The sequence below is a fragment of the Paraphaeosphaeria sporulosa genome, assembly GCF_001642045.1.
Source record: "Paraphaeosphaeria sporulosa strain AP3s5-JAC2a unplaced genomic scaffold CC84scaffold_6, whole genome shotgun sequence".
NCBI classification, from domain to species: domain Eukaryota; kingdom Fungi; phylum Ascomycota; class Dothideomycetes; order Pleosporales; family Didymosphaeriaceae; genus Paraphaeosphaeria; species Paraphaeosphaeria sporulosa.
In genome coordinates this window covers 774,201-787,605 of record NW_017253365.1, presented here as the reverse complement: position 1 = coordinate 787,605, position 13,405 = coordinate 774,201, and the positions used below count along the sequence as shown (strand labels likewise).

Genomic DNA, 13,405 nt, shown 5'->3' with positions numbered 1-13,405 from the left:
AGAGTACCATGCCAAACGTCCTAGTACTGTCCTTCGAAGGTTTCTCCTTCTCTTCCCGCCAGCTCTACGAGCAACTCCTGCCCAAGCTGCTCTCCCGCGCTGCCATACATGAGTCTCTCACGATACAGGATGCTATGAACTGTATGCACCCAGCCCGATATATCCGTCTACCTCCTCCCAACTCCACAGTTTCTGATATGATCATAGACATTCTCTCCGGCTGGCCCAATGTGATCCTCGTGACTGATCCGGTGATTGCCGAAGAAAGTGAAGAGTCACAGAGACTTCTGGAGGCCGTGGCAGACTACACCAAGCACCACAGCTGCACAACCATTCTGATGGGGTTCTTTGTTGCAGCCATAGAAACGGAGACGCTCGACTACATCTTCAAGCACCACTTCAATCTCAAGTGGAAAGCATTGCCCGAGGAACCTAGCACCCACGAGGCGAGGATTCACGCTTCTGATCAGTCCCTGCTGCGGACAACGACGCTGGTCCCCAAGTTGGTGGCGAATGCGGCGTGGTTGACAGGGGTGGCGCCGCCACAGGCGACCTACTTTGGGCCGATTGAGAGAGGCATAGCGTATGCTGCTTTTACGAGAGTCGGCCTGGGAAAGCTGGGATATATAGGGGACACGGGATTTGGGGATGAACCGGAGCGGTTAGTGCTAGCGATGTGCCATCTGGACCGGCCGGAGGATCGCATAATGCATGATGAGGATTTTGAGAAGTAGGTGCATTGCAGTGTGCTATCGCTCTCGCGAACCCATTTCGCGCATACTGACCATCTGCACGTAGCTTGCGATTGTCAGACTAGGCATATACGACTGCATCCGGCCTGATTCACTCGGGGGGCTGTTAGCTTCCAGCGCCTCTCTCCTCTCGTCGCTTGCCGGCTCAACGGATTGCATCCAAAATCTTCTGCTGCGCCTCCATACCCGCCCATTGCGATTCTGTGCCTGCCCATTCATTTCTCAAGTACATCGACCTGAACTTTCCGATCCGCTCATCCTTTTGCTCGAAGTCCAATTCTTCCGGATCGTGGATCTCAAGCTTCTGGTCAACACTGACACTGTTGTCCTTTGCGATGATGTTGATAAGGCCGGGAATTGCCATCGTATGCTTCATTCGCTCTTTGACGTTGGCGCTGTCTGGGGCGCAGAAGATGAAGTAGAGACGATGGTTCGAGGCATGACGGTAGAAAGTGAAGCTTGGCTTGTCTGTAGGCAATCGAGATGCGACATCCGCTGGGGCGAGGTCGTTAGCGCGGAAATTGAGCTGCAAGATCTCTGTGGATACGTTGACGGACTATAGGCTGTTAGTAAGAAATTGGGTGGATGATTGCGAACAAACTTGCAAGTTGAACACAGCCTCCGCCTTCAACGAGACTTTTGAGTGCACTGAGAGCGGCGTCGTCGATATTGTTCTTCATCCGTCGGTCACACAGTCGACACTTGTTCTTCTTGTACCCGAGGTCGTGCACACCGCTTGTAGTCTCGTCATCCCTCTCACAACCATCTGCGCGCTCGTCATAATCGCGATTCCAAGAGTGCCCTTCGCCGCTCCGTTCATCCCAGGACCGTGCGTCTACAACTTCGCCCATCTCTTTGCAAATTATTGACGCCGAGAAGTGCTGCTCGCCTAGCGTTTCGAGGAGGAGCTGTCGGTTTTCCAGTAACGCAGTATTGTCATTAACGATGGCAACATATGGAACAAATGTGATTGCGACCAATGAACCTTCAACACGCAAGACAAGATACGAAGCTCGCTTGGGATTGAGTACCGAATCAAGTCGATTCAGCGCCTGTTGGAAGGTATGTTGGGTGTCCTCCGGGTACGGAATAGGTGACAGCGCTTGCAAACACATATTTGCGATTGTCAGTGGAAGCGCAAACAAAGACGAGTCGGAAACAAAGGCAGTGAAAGCCTCAGTAATCTCGGGGGAGATCTCTTTTTATTCTATTAGCAGCTCGATTTTCAGCTCAAACCTTTGTTCTTACCCATGTCGCAATATTGATGTAGGATTGTACGCTGGTAGTGAGCTAGTTTTTGAACAGAAGATCGAAGGCAGTTCGAACAGGCAACACGAAAAGCCCCTCAGGTAGTGATTGAGCAACGCAAATTGACTGTCAATGGCGGATCCGCGCGTTTAATTACGTGGGCTGCTTCGATTCGGGCGCAAGCATCGCGTTTTGAATGCGTTGCGCTTTCGGCTGCTCCTGCGCGGAATTCCGCATATATGCGGACTTGCATTGTTGCCACATCTTCATCAAAGGACATCATGTATTACCAGTGCGTAGTGAGGGGTCTAGCAAGTAATCTCAATTGACCACGATGACATGGCACGCAGTTCGTGAAATTGGGCAGTAAGCGGCTGCACTTCAGATGCAGAAGTACCTACGGTAGGAAGGCGCGGATCGGAGAAACCCGTTGCCGTGGTCACCTTCGCGATCATCGCTCTCATCACAATGACATCCCAGGGTACAAGTATTAAGTCAGTGCGAGTTAAGCTTTAACTAAGTGAGAAACATGTCTTTCTCGCTCAGTGGTTCCTGACCGAACTCGCGGTGACTTCATACCCACGCGCTTGCATGCAACGTGCAATTACTACGACCATTTCAACAGATAATAGATGCCATTCACAACGGTTTTGAAAAGCTTCGGTAAGACACCCAGCCTATGGGTTAGTGGCTCACTTTCCAGCGTTCCGTTAACACACTATCCAAACATGCACCAGCAATGCCACTGTCTACCATAGGCATCTAACATCTATTGCGATAAGTTCCAACGCGAACGTTGCAGACATGCGGTATCGTAAAGTTGTTTCTACTCTTTCATTTCCACCATGTCTCTCTTTACTCAACTGTCTTCAACAGCGGGTCGCTATCAGCCTTTACCTGGAGTTGCTGGGCGTCATCTCGACCCATCCGGTTCCTCTTACTTTATGTCCTCTCTCATCGCAGGAGAGTAAGTTGCGCTCTGCTATATAAAGGCGCGCCCGGCGTTCCTCAACCTCCCCTTCTTCTCTCCACCATACTTTCTCATACCCGCGCACTCGTAAGTTTTAGTCGCAGTAAAAAGTGTTTCGATCACAGAACTGTCCGCTAATTGATATGTCAACGTGACAAGACTCAACTCCGTTTCGCCAGCATGTCGGACACAGGCCCACCTGTCCCAGACATGAAGATCCTCACGGCAGATGAATTCCCGGCGCATATGAAATCACAGCGAACAGTAGCCAGGTACAACTCAAGCACAGAAGCGAAGCCCGAGCACCCGTTTTGGGCGCTACCAGAAGTGGGCATAGACTCTACACTGAACAGCATCTCTGAACAATTGGCCAAGATACTGGAAGGCATCCCAACGGGTGACCGAGAGCTTGAACACCTCAAAAAAACAATATACACCATTGCACAGATCAAGCGCAGTCCGGCCATAACCATTGGCCTCGTTGGCGAACAGGGTGCTGGAAAGTCCATGACCATCAATGCTGTCTTCGACACGGATGGCATTTCGTGGAGCGGAGCGGATGGGGTAGCTTGCACGAGCGCCGTGGTCAAATACTCATATTACACCCCCAGCTCGACATCTGAAACCCGCGAGCGATTTTGTGCCGATGTGAAGTTTCTCAGCGAAGAGAAAATTGAGGCTATGATCCGCGAACAAGTCAAGTATCTCAAACGGTATCATGACGATGCAGACGACTCAGATGATGAAGAGCCTCGAGGTCCCCAGTCATACGACCAGGACGAGGTAGATAAGCGCCTCTGCAAGACGGCAACAGACATCTTCAAAGTTCTTTTTGGGTCAGAGAAGGCCTTTCTTCGCCAATGGACATCTCAGCCGACCGATGAATTCGTATATGAATGCAAGATCAGGTGCAAGGAGGCCATGCGGAGCTGTCATGTTGCAGATGGGTCAGACACTTGCACAAGGTTTGCCAATTGTCCGCGTGACCTTATGTCCAGGATCCGACATTTCCTGGCCGATGTCAAAGGGGTTCAATGCCTTTGGCCATTGGTCGACCACGTCAATATTCGCTTCGATCACGAACTGCTCAAGTACGGTCTCGTGCTTATAGACGTCCCTGGTAGGCTACCGTGTATCTGCTATCTGTACGCGCTAATTATTGTCAGGCTCTGGGGACACCAACATGGCTAGGGCCCGCCACATTGAAGAGATCAAAGATATCGCGGATGTAGTGTTCGTCTTCGCAGACACGCTTCGCATTGGCAGCGACCATGCCGCTTTAGGCACGGTGCGGGCTTGCAGCCTCAATCGTGGTCGCAAGAACGTCAAATTTGTAGCCACTAAGATTGATGTATGTACTTCTGACGTTGTTATTTTGACACATAACTAACTGACTCCTATAGGCCCTCCTGAAAAATGATCTGGAGAATGCCAAGGGTGCAGAGTTCGATCATATCCGGCGTCATATACAGAAGGCCGGGGACGAGGCTAGAGCCGCAGAAGATGACGGTGAAGATGCCAAAGTGCTCTTGATCGGACAATATGCGACCTATCTGGAGAGACAGCTTCTGCTATACTTTGTCAATGGTCGTGCAAGAAACCTCTCAAACACTATCCGGGCTGAACTCAATGACCGCGGTGCCGACGAGAGCGTCAAAATCTTCCACATATCGGCATCAAATTATCTTGAGTGGCAGGCCAAGCCGATGATTCGTTTTCGCGATCAGCCTCCACTGCCTCCCTCGAGCACTGGCATTCCAGAAATTCGACGATATTTATACAGTCTTGTGGCACCGAAAAACCTCTCTGATGTAGCCCGGCACTTAAACAGCGTTGTTCCAAACTACTTCGGAAAAATTGAGCGAGTCATCAATGAGTCCGATCGCAATGCGGATTTTGGGAGCCTAGCCCGAGAATTTGACCAGGTTACGGATAGCTTGATCGATGATCTGCTGTCTCAAGCCAAGCAGATGTTCGAGAAGATATTGAAAGAGACTCTTGCTAAACTTCTTCCGGATACGGCCGGATTAAAGAAGCAGATTGACGAAAAGTTGCGCGGGCTATGCAAGCTCAATGGTCGGACCTTGAACAAAATCATGAAGTTCCGAGGTACTCTACCTCCGAGAGCGTCACAGGCCAAAGGGCTCGAGAAAGGATGCTCGTACAACCGCGACTTTTCTAACATCCTGGCGCCTGCGTTTCTCAAATGGGCTTATGCATATGCAGTTCGGATTCAGCCGATGAGACAGGCACTCATCGACCTTACCGCGTTGATTGCTCGGGCTGTCTTACACTTACTGGATGTATCGTCAGCCAATGTGATGGTCGTCGAAAAAGCAAAGAGGAAATGGATCCAATACCGCATCAGCTTGAAGGCTAAGATGGAAGCCTTCATGGATACCTTCGAGCAATCTCACAAGAAGGCCCTTGTTCGCGCAACAATGGAGGAAGATCGGCAGAACTGTTTAGTGGCTGCGATCACAGATGCTCATTTCGATGCAGTGTTTGCGGCCGAACCTGCTCTTAAACCAGGTTGCCATCCAGCAAAGCCGAAATATGTCGAATCGAAAGGAAAGTTCCAACAAAGGATGCTTCTGGAGTGCTTTTCAGACCCTAATAGCCATTTTGTCGACCATGTGTTCAAATTGTTCCACGATGAACGCCGCAGAGACACCAACATCCTCCTGGACGGTCTTTTCAGAAACATCTGTGATTCTTTGGAGGCGTACAGCTCTTCCCTGAAGGACGAATCAACTATCAGCTACCAGGTGGAGCGGGGCGGTCTTGACATCCGAGCGAACCTCGAGCAAGCTTTTCCGGACATCAAAAAGGAGGTAGCTCGCCTTCAGGGCCTACTCACAGAACAGACTAAGGCCGAAGAACAATCTGCTGCTTATCTGCCCGATCTTGAAGGCGCGCAAACTCTTGCGCAAATCTACGCCCGCTTAAGCAGGAAGAGGAAACAGGGTGCTCAAGACGGCACAAAGGCGAAAATCAAGAAGGAGAGAGTATGAGAATGGATTTTCCTGGTTTACACTATCCAGGTTGAGGCAGAGGCTGAGGGCAGAGGCTGAGAAACGTCCCAACTAAGTGAGAAAGAAAAAAATCTCTGTGGTTCCTGACTGAGCTTGCACCACGATCTGAATACCCTGCATTTACCCCCAGATCGCCGCTTGCATCGGTCGATCATGGCTTTGTGTTCATGGTTCACTGCGTTATGTACCCAATATCCAATGTACACGGTATCTGTAAACTCGCTATCATCCCAGCAGTTCGTCAATGTGTGTACCACTGATCTTTTTGACCCGATCATAGTGTGTTCACACAGTCTCAGGTGCTCTTTGTCTCCCATTAAATCTACTGCGCAGCTACCCGGAGATTCAGGCTCCATTTGCTACGATACTCTTTTGCTCCTGCCGTAAAGGGGCAGCACGGGCATCAAACATACGAAACAATCCGCGTGACCAAAGAGCGAGAGTCGAGCATGGTAATTGCACGTTAAAGAATATCCGCTTGAGAACTACTCCCTCAGACTACAATATTCGACATAGTGACCATTCCCAGACCCTTCTCCGCATCGAGATGAAGAACAGTCAACGGTTGAGGTAGAACGTACCTTACATTCTTTACTGGCGGATTCTCGACATGCGAGAAAGATTGGATCGCCCAGCGCATAGTCCGATGTTGTGGGGATCGGATGTCAACGTAGCCCCCAACGAACTAGCGCTGCACTTCTTATCTATCTAATTACTAGACTCACACGTGTGAATTTCAGTACCAAGTCAATCTTTACCCTTAACCCCTCCACCATCAAGAACACTTCACAGAGACTCCAGTTCACAGCTCTACATTCCCGACGAAGTGTCTCTAAAACCCTCGTGACGACTCAAAGTTGTGCTCTGGGAAGCCATGTGGGTTTCAGTGACCCGCTCACAAACTACATCCGTCTTCGGGTAACGAACAAGTTCTTTGCCTCCCCCGTGGAGCAGGACTTCGAGAGCGCTGCGCCGACCTCCTCAACAACACTTCCTTAGAAGTCTTCAGCCATCCCATCCACGCAGCCAGCCAACCGGACTCGCCCTTCTACCTCGCCTTTTTATCCGATGGATTCGCGCATCACACAGCACGCACATGTTTCAGGCTGGATAACCGCGCGCCCCTCTGGCCAGGTTCGCAGAGCTCCACAAGGCACCACGCGCAAAATGGACGTTACCTAGCAAGTATCGAGGCTGAGCTCGGCGCACGGAGAATCCCTGACTGGGCGGCTGTGAAGCAGCTCATCAATGAGGCGGATTATCTGCTGGATATGGGGTATACGGTCGAAGTCCCCGTCTTAATGGAATGGGATCGGTGGTGCAGGTTCGAGCATCGGAATGCCCCGCTGTATGGGCTGAGAGTAGGCATCGAGAAGGGAGACATTACTATCGGCTGGATGCCGATGTTGGCGGCTGTGCTTGGGGTGTCTGTGTGTGGGGCCATGGCAAGGGCTGCGGAGCATGGGTATGGGGAGACGGAGGACGCGAGGCTGCAATGCGTCACGATGTGCTTTCATGATTTTGTAGGATGCTATGTTAGCGCGTGTATGGCATTTGGTCCATTTGTGCGATGATTGTGCTGAAGGGGTAAAGTAATATGTAAAATGTCTATCCTCGTCATATCGACCGCGCTATGCTAAAGGGCTTTCATAAAGTACACGAAGAGAAACCACTTTCCCAATCAACCGCCCCAACAATACGCACAACACATTTATGCAATGAACTTCATCGCGCGCTTGTCCAAGTTCTCGATGCTGATCGGCGCCTCAGCGGTAGGCAGATCATCCGTGAAAGGGTCGTTCTGGCACTCGCTGCTCGCCTGGCTCCACGTCACTTGGTCGAGCTCGCCGCCCTGGGCGAACGAGAAGTCGCTACCGTCCTCGAGCCAGATCTTGACGTTGGCGGAGTAGCTGCCCTTGTACACGCCAGACATGGCGGTCGCGCGGCAGTACACCTTGCCGCCCGGAGGCACGGTCGTGCTGGTCTGGTAAGTGAGTTCAGCGGTGTCGGCGGTGGCTTCGCTCGACGAGTCGGTGAGAGTGGTCTCAAACTTAAGGGTTGTGGTGGATTTGCCGCCAATGCCGAGGAGCTCGCCGGACACTTCGACGGCCTCGGTGATGCCGAAGGTGAGGGCAGCGGTGGTGGTGTAGGTCTTGGTTACGGTGCGGGCCTGCTTCTTGGAGAAGGAGAAGTCGTCGGTCGCGTTGACTTGGTTGTTCTTGTGGTCGGCATAGTCGATGATCATGGTGTTGAGGCCTTGCATGCGCTCGTTGAGGCTGTCGACGTTGTCGGCCTGACGGTGTTAATGAGAGTGTTTAGAGCATGGGGAGGGGGTTGCTTACAAACGCGACGTCCTCGATGGTCACCTTGCTGACCTTGCTCTTGAGGAAGAGCACTCCCATACCATCGATACTGTCGCCACTGCGACCGAATGCACCAAGCATGATGCCGGACTGGACGTCCGTCTCGTATACGTTCTGGCCATCGGTGTCTTTGCCCACATTGAGCTCGCCGCCGGACTTCAGACGGAGGTAGACACGGCCCAAGTACTTGCCGTTACCGTTGCCCCATGTCTTGAGCTGCGAGATGCTGTCCTTGGAGGGGTCCCAGTCGATACGCTGGTGCTCGCCTATGTCGTCGAGCTTGCCCACCATACCAGAGTTGGAGCCGTCGCTATAGTAGAGCTGGACAGCGCGGACAGCCTTGTTGGAAGCCCAGACCTCCATGCCGGTGACGACGATACCAGCATCATACTTTGTGTTGCACCACTCACCACCTCCTTGGCCGCCAATGTATAATACGTTGGTCCAGGGGCCATTGGAGCAGTCAGCAGCATTGGCTAGGCCAGACATGAAGAGTGCGGCAGCTCCCAGGAGGAGCGATCTGGGATTGAAGAACATGATGCTTGCGAGGAGAAGCAGAAATGAATGACTAAAGTGAGCGACCTGGCGTCTGAATGAAAGAACTTCTACTAGCGATGTAGCGGAGGGAAGAGACTGAGGCCGGCAGTATTAATGAACAGAGAGAACTGGATGATGGAACCAATGTTCCTGTACCCACTCTTTAACTAACAGTGATCGGACATTGTGGGCCCAAATTCGACATTGGGTTCATGCTGGGAAACGAAACATGGCGGTGCATGCAGAGTGGTTGCGTGCGCATGGCAGGCCAATGTCCGGGTCGCGAGTCTTCTCGATTTAGCTCGACTCTCAAGGCTACACAACCCTGCAGTGTAGTATCTGGGGGCCGAACCACTATATGCCTCTGATCAATCAGCAGCAACCCGTCGCGTAACTATTGTGATTGACGTGGGAAGACTAGGGGTGCATCGACCCTGCTACCATAAGCTGCATCGCTCTCGGCGAGTTCGTCACGATTACTGCGTAAACACTGTCACTTCAGGTCGAAGCTGGAGCGGGCCTGATGTTGCTTGACCGCAAGCACGCGCGGAAAGCCAGTCTCCTTGGACCCATCTCCCACTCTTGCACCGAGAAGGGATATCTATCTGGGGGAAGTCGTCGACCACGGCTGTCGGCAGGGGGCCAACACCGGCCGCTCGTCTGGGATAGCCATTACGAGCGCTGGACATTTGCGAAAGGCAAGTAGACGACCGCGCACGTGGGGAGATGGGCGTCGCAGGTTTCACGATGTGTGAATGAGGGAGGTAGGGTGCCTGAAAAGGAACGATTGGCGAGACACAGCCGTGTACCTTAATTTCACATGGCTCGAAGTCCGACGGGCCTGCCGAGTGTAGAGAAGGGTCGACGCCACACCCCCAAGGCCGTCGTCGGGGGTGAAAGGCGGTGGCGCGTCTGGGGAGCGGCCAGTGCGGGAGCTTGTTGCGCGTCGAGGATGCACCGTGCATTGTTTCAGCACGGCAGGCGCGACCGACTCCAACACCCTCGAGCGGCACCGCCTACGCTACCCTGTATTTGGTCCCGGTGAGGGGTCCGCCGGCCGACCAACAACATGGACTTTGTGCGTAGCCATCCGAGTGCGTGCAGTGAACGCGTGCTGACGGGCGCATCCAGTGGAAGGGGCTCTTCGGCGGCAGCTCTGCCGCGAGGAAGGCCGCCCAGGCCAACGACCCGCAACAGCGTCTGGCACGCTTCCGGCAGCGGTACAACCAGGTCCTGGTGCGCATGCCTCTTCGGCCCTCTCCAAGCTGCCTTCTAACAGCAACAGCAAACATGGCACAAGTCAGAGTCGCTCGCCAGCGACCGCGAGGCCCTGGGCAATCTGCGCCGCGGGTTCCAGGGCCTCACCAAGATGATCGAGGACGAATCCCGCCTGCCCGCTCCCCACCTGTGCCTGAGCTTTGCCGCCGCCCAGCAGATATACACGGCCGTCTCCAAGATCGCGGCCACCTCGCACGACGAGGGCATGGTGCGCGATGCGGTCCAGCTGTACAACGCCCTTATCGATAGCGAGGAGGAGGACTTTCTGGAGAATGACGTATTCGCCGTATCGCTCATGAACTTCATCGGCCGGTCCATCACCTCCATAACACTGGGCGAGGACATCGAAGCCGATATTGTCGAGCTTCTGTTCGGCATCGCTGCCAAGATCAGACTGCAGCCCGAGATCCTGCCCGTGTGGTTCACCACCGCATCCACCGACTTAAATGGCCGCCTCGTCAACCAGAAGGTAGACTTTGCGGGTGTGACACAGAAGGAAGACTTTCCCCTGTGCTACCAGCTCATCGACAAGGTCCATCATGAGGGCCGTATCGGCGAGTTCGCGCGTATGGGCCTGCTCTACATCTTCGAGTCGGCGTCCAAGTCCCTGCCTCTGGAGCAATGGATCGTGAACAGTGACCTTCCCACTCTTATGGCGACCGGTCTGGGTGCATTGTATAGCCAGCTTAGCAGGTGCACATTCCCGTTCCTCTAATCTTATGAAGCCCGCCTAACGTAATCCAGACTCTTGTCCATTCTGCACCCACCTGAAGGCATGCCGCTTATCCTGCAGCTCTCCGATTATTCTGAGATGCGCACCAATCCAAATGCAATCAGCCTGTTCTCGGATGATTTCCAAGGACATCTTGTGACTTTCCTGTCCTACCTCACTTTCTGGCAAGATGTCCTTGAACACTGTCGGTCAACTGAGGTGCGGCACACTTTGATTGATCACTTCCAAGTCCTCTTTCTCCAACAACTACTGTCCGTATACTTCTGACTCCAGCCTCTTGCCGTACTGATGCACCTTCAGATACCCTTACATTGTTCAATCATCCGATGTTGATGGTGGTTCTTCTGTGGCCGTGCTCACATATCTACGCCGGATCCTAGACGCGCTGGATCATCCCGAGCTTGTTCAGATGATCCTACAGTATCTTCTTGCTCTGCCAGACTACTCTGCTGCTACGCCGCTAGACCCCCGATCACCGGCTGCAGTCAGGCGGAGGCAGTCCCTGATGCTACTGAACGGACCAAAGCAGGAAGAAGACAGCATGTCTCCATCCTTGTTCAACCTTGTCGATTTGATCTTGCAAAGCGCCGACTCCAGCAACCCGCAAACCGTCATTGCTGCCTTGAAGCTTACGACCGTCCTTCTTAGTAAGAACCATGGATATGCTCTCGGCTCCTTGGTCAAAGTCACAAACTTGCACCACAAGGAACCACATCGAACAGTGGGCGCACTCAACGCCGAGCTCGACACGTACTTGAATATCGCTATGGACCTTGGAGGCGAAGGTGGCGTCGATGAAGCCTACGAAAGTCACCTCAAAGACAAACTAAGTATACTCGAGTCGCACCCATGTTCTCTCAAAGCTCTTGCACTCCCGTCGGCATCGCTGCAGAGTCCTGGATACTTCGATGCAGAGAACGGCCCGCGAGAAGTTGGCCCGCATCATCTGATCCCTGAAGATCCGCTCTTCAAGTCTTTGGTCGACCTATTATTACGCTTCCTAACGAACGACGTGGAAACGAACCTTGCGCTTACAGAGGCCATCATCAGCCTTGGGTCGTGCAGTGAATTGAGGCTAGAGGGATGGCTGTCCGTGGACCCTTCAGACTACCGCTACCTGGATGATGGAGTCGATTACGAGGCCTTTTCAAATGATAGCCTTCGAGATATGTACAAAGCTAGTCGCAAGCCGGTATGGGACTCGACGGCAGCACCACAACTACTTGCATGCCTACAGCAACTGCAAGAACAGGTCAGCGCACTCCGAGCCGACATCCAAGACTGGGACGAGCACGTCGCCAGCCGCAAAGATGCCTTCCGGTTCCACGAGGAGGTGCACGATGCCATGCGCTCGTCGACGCCGTCAAAGCCTCCCCGCCCGCCTACAGAAGCCCCAGCGGGATCCTGGACACCCCAGATACCCAAGACACCCTCGAGAACGCAGACACCCCGGGGACGAAAAGAAGGTCTGGATCTTCGCGGGACACCGACGCCCTCTCCAGCGCCGTCTCGATTGGGCAATGTGCATACAGGCGGGAGTCCGTCGCGCGGCATGTCACCACTACCCGCACCTCAGGCGGGCAAACGGCAGATGACGCTCATGACGGACATCGATGCTAATCTTTCATCCATCAAGAAGTCGGACTTTTTGAAGCGGCGAATCCGCTTTAGGCGACCCGCTGGCTCGGATACGGTCGAGGTGATGCTGTCAAAGTACCTCCCGCCGCCCAAGGACGAGGGAGAGGATGCAGCCGTCGAGGCGGAGAAGGACGACATCAGGGAAGCCAGCTTGCTGCACATCATGACAAATGTGGTGGTCCTGCAGGAGTTTGTGCTGGAGCTGGCGGCGCTGCTACAAGTGCGGGCGAGCTTGTTCGAGGAGGTGCGGCATGTGTAGGCTAGCGGCGGGTGTATATGCAAGGGCAGATAGTGTTGGTTCGTAGCGTGTCTTGCAGCAGATTATACCACTTGTTCTTGTCATAATATTTTTGCCCGCTTACTTTACTGCTTCACCGTTTCGTGGCTAGTAAAGGACTCCAAATAAAATGCTGATGCTATGACCGGACAACACTCTATACGCGATACGTGTTAGTGAGTCGAGGGTTTCAACCCGCGTATTGGACCAGCCTCGCAATACCCAGAGCTACCACGACTCTCGTTGCGGTATTGTTGGGCGTGACCCCCTACGAACCACGCCCAAGGAAACGAGTTCCCTCAACACGGTGTGGCTTCTTGCATATTTTCCTTCGCACGCATGCACTCCTCGCAGCCTCTTTCCACCCCGCTACTGTGGCAACATAAGGCACCTCGAGTCCACCTATGCTACCACATACCACACGGTATACCCAGCTTCGCAAAGCTCATCGAGTCCATCGGCGCTCCTTAGTCCCACGCGGCACATCCAACTTGGCAAAGCACTTAAAGTTCGCCTACGCTACCGCACATCGCCTGGTATACCTAGCTTCGCAAAGCACTGCGAGTGCATCCAG

The 13,405-nt window shown here is 53.3% G+C and overlaps 5 protein-coding genes across 5 annotated transcripts; 3 read left to right on the top strand and 2 right to left on the bottom strand.

Moving 5' to 3' along the window:
• Positions 1–8: 8 nt before the first annotated feature.
• Positions 9–734, top strand: CC84DRAFT_1218009 (uncharacterized protein; the record flags this gene model as incomplete). The annotated part of the gene is made up of 2 exons (XM_018182952.1): positions 9–141; positions 208–734. The coding sequence occupies 2 exons, from the start codon at positions 9–11 to the stop codon at positions 732–734; spliced, it is 660 nt and encodes a 219-aa protein (XP_018034934.1).
• Positions 735–897: 163 nt separating this feature from the next.
• CC84DRAFT_1094700 (uncharacterized protein) lies at positions 898–1,867 on the bottom strand (the record flags this gene model as incomplete). Its single annotated transcript, XM_018174578.1, has 2 exons — positions 898–1,308; positions 1,367–1,867. The coding sequence occupies 2 exons, from the start codon at positions 1,865–1,867 to the stop codon at positions 898–900; spliced, it is 912 nt and encodes a 303-aa protein (XP_018034933.1).
• Positions 1,868–3,039: 1,172 nt separating this feature from the next.
• CC84DRAFT_1165005 (uncharacterized protein) lies at positions 3,040–6,216 on the top strand. Its single transcript, XM_018178620.1, has 4 exons — positions 3,040–3,057; positions 3,130–4,090; positions 4,137–4,321; positions 4,374–6,216. The coding sequence occupies exons 2-4, from the start codon at positions 3,151–3,153 to the stop codon at positions 5,982–5,984; spliced, it is 2,736 nt and encodes a 911-aa protein (XP_018034932.1). The 5' UTR covers positions 3,040–3,057; positions 3,130–3,150; the 3' UTR covers positions 5,985–6,216.
• Positions 6,217–7,647: 1,431 nt separating this feature from the next.
• CC84DRAFT_795987 (uncharacterized protein) lies at positions 7,648–9,070 on the bottom strand. Its single transcript, XM_018187441.1, has 2 exons — positions 8,348–9,070; positions 7,648–8,298 (listed from the first exon to the last, which is right to left on the bottom strand). The coding sequence occupies exons 1-2, from the start codon at positions 8,903–8,905 to the stop codon at positions 7,717–7,719; spliced, it is 1,140 nt and encodes a 379-aa protein (XP_018034931.1). The 5' UTR covers positions 8,906–9,070; the 3' UTR covers positions 7,648–7,716.
• Positions 9,071–9,885: 815 nt separating this feature from the next.
• On the top strand, positions 9,886–12,885 carry CC84DRAFT_1259928 (uncharacterized protein). Its single transcript, XM_018184950.1, has 5 exons — positions 9,886–9,983; positions 10,037–10,141; positions 10,191–10,876; positions 10,928–11,167; positions 11,217–12,885. The coding sequence occupies exons 1-5, from the start codon at positions 9,975–9,977 to the stop codon at positions 12,811–12,813; spliced, it is 2,637 nt and encodes an 878-aa protein (XP_018034930.1). The 5' UTR covers positions 9,886–9,974; the 3' UTR covers positions 12,814–12,885.
• Positions 12,886–13,405: the final 520 nt, after the last annotated feature.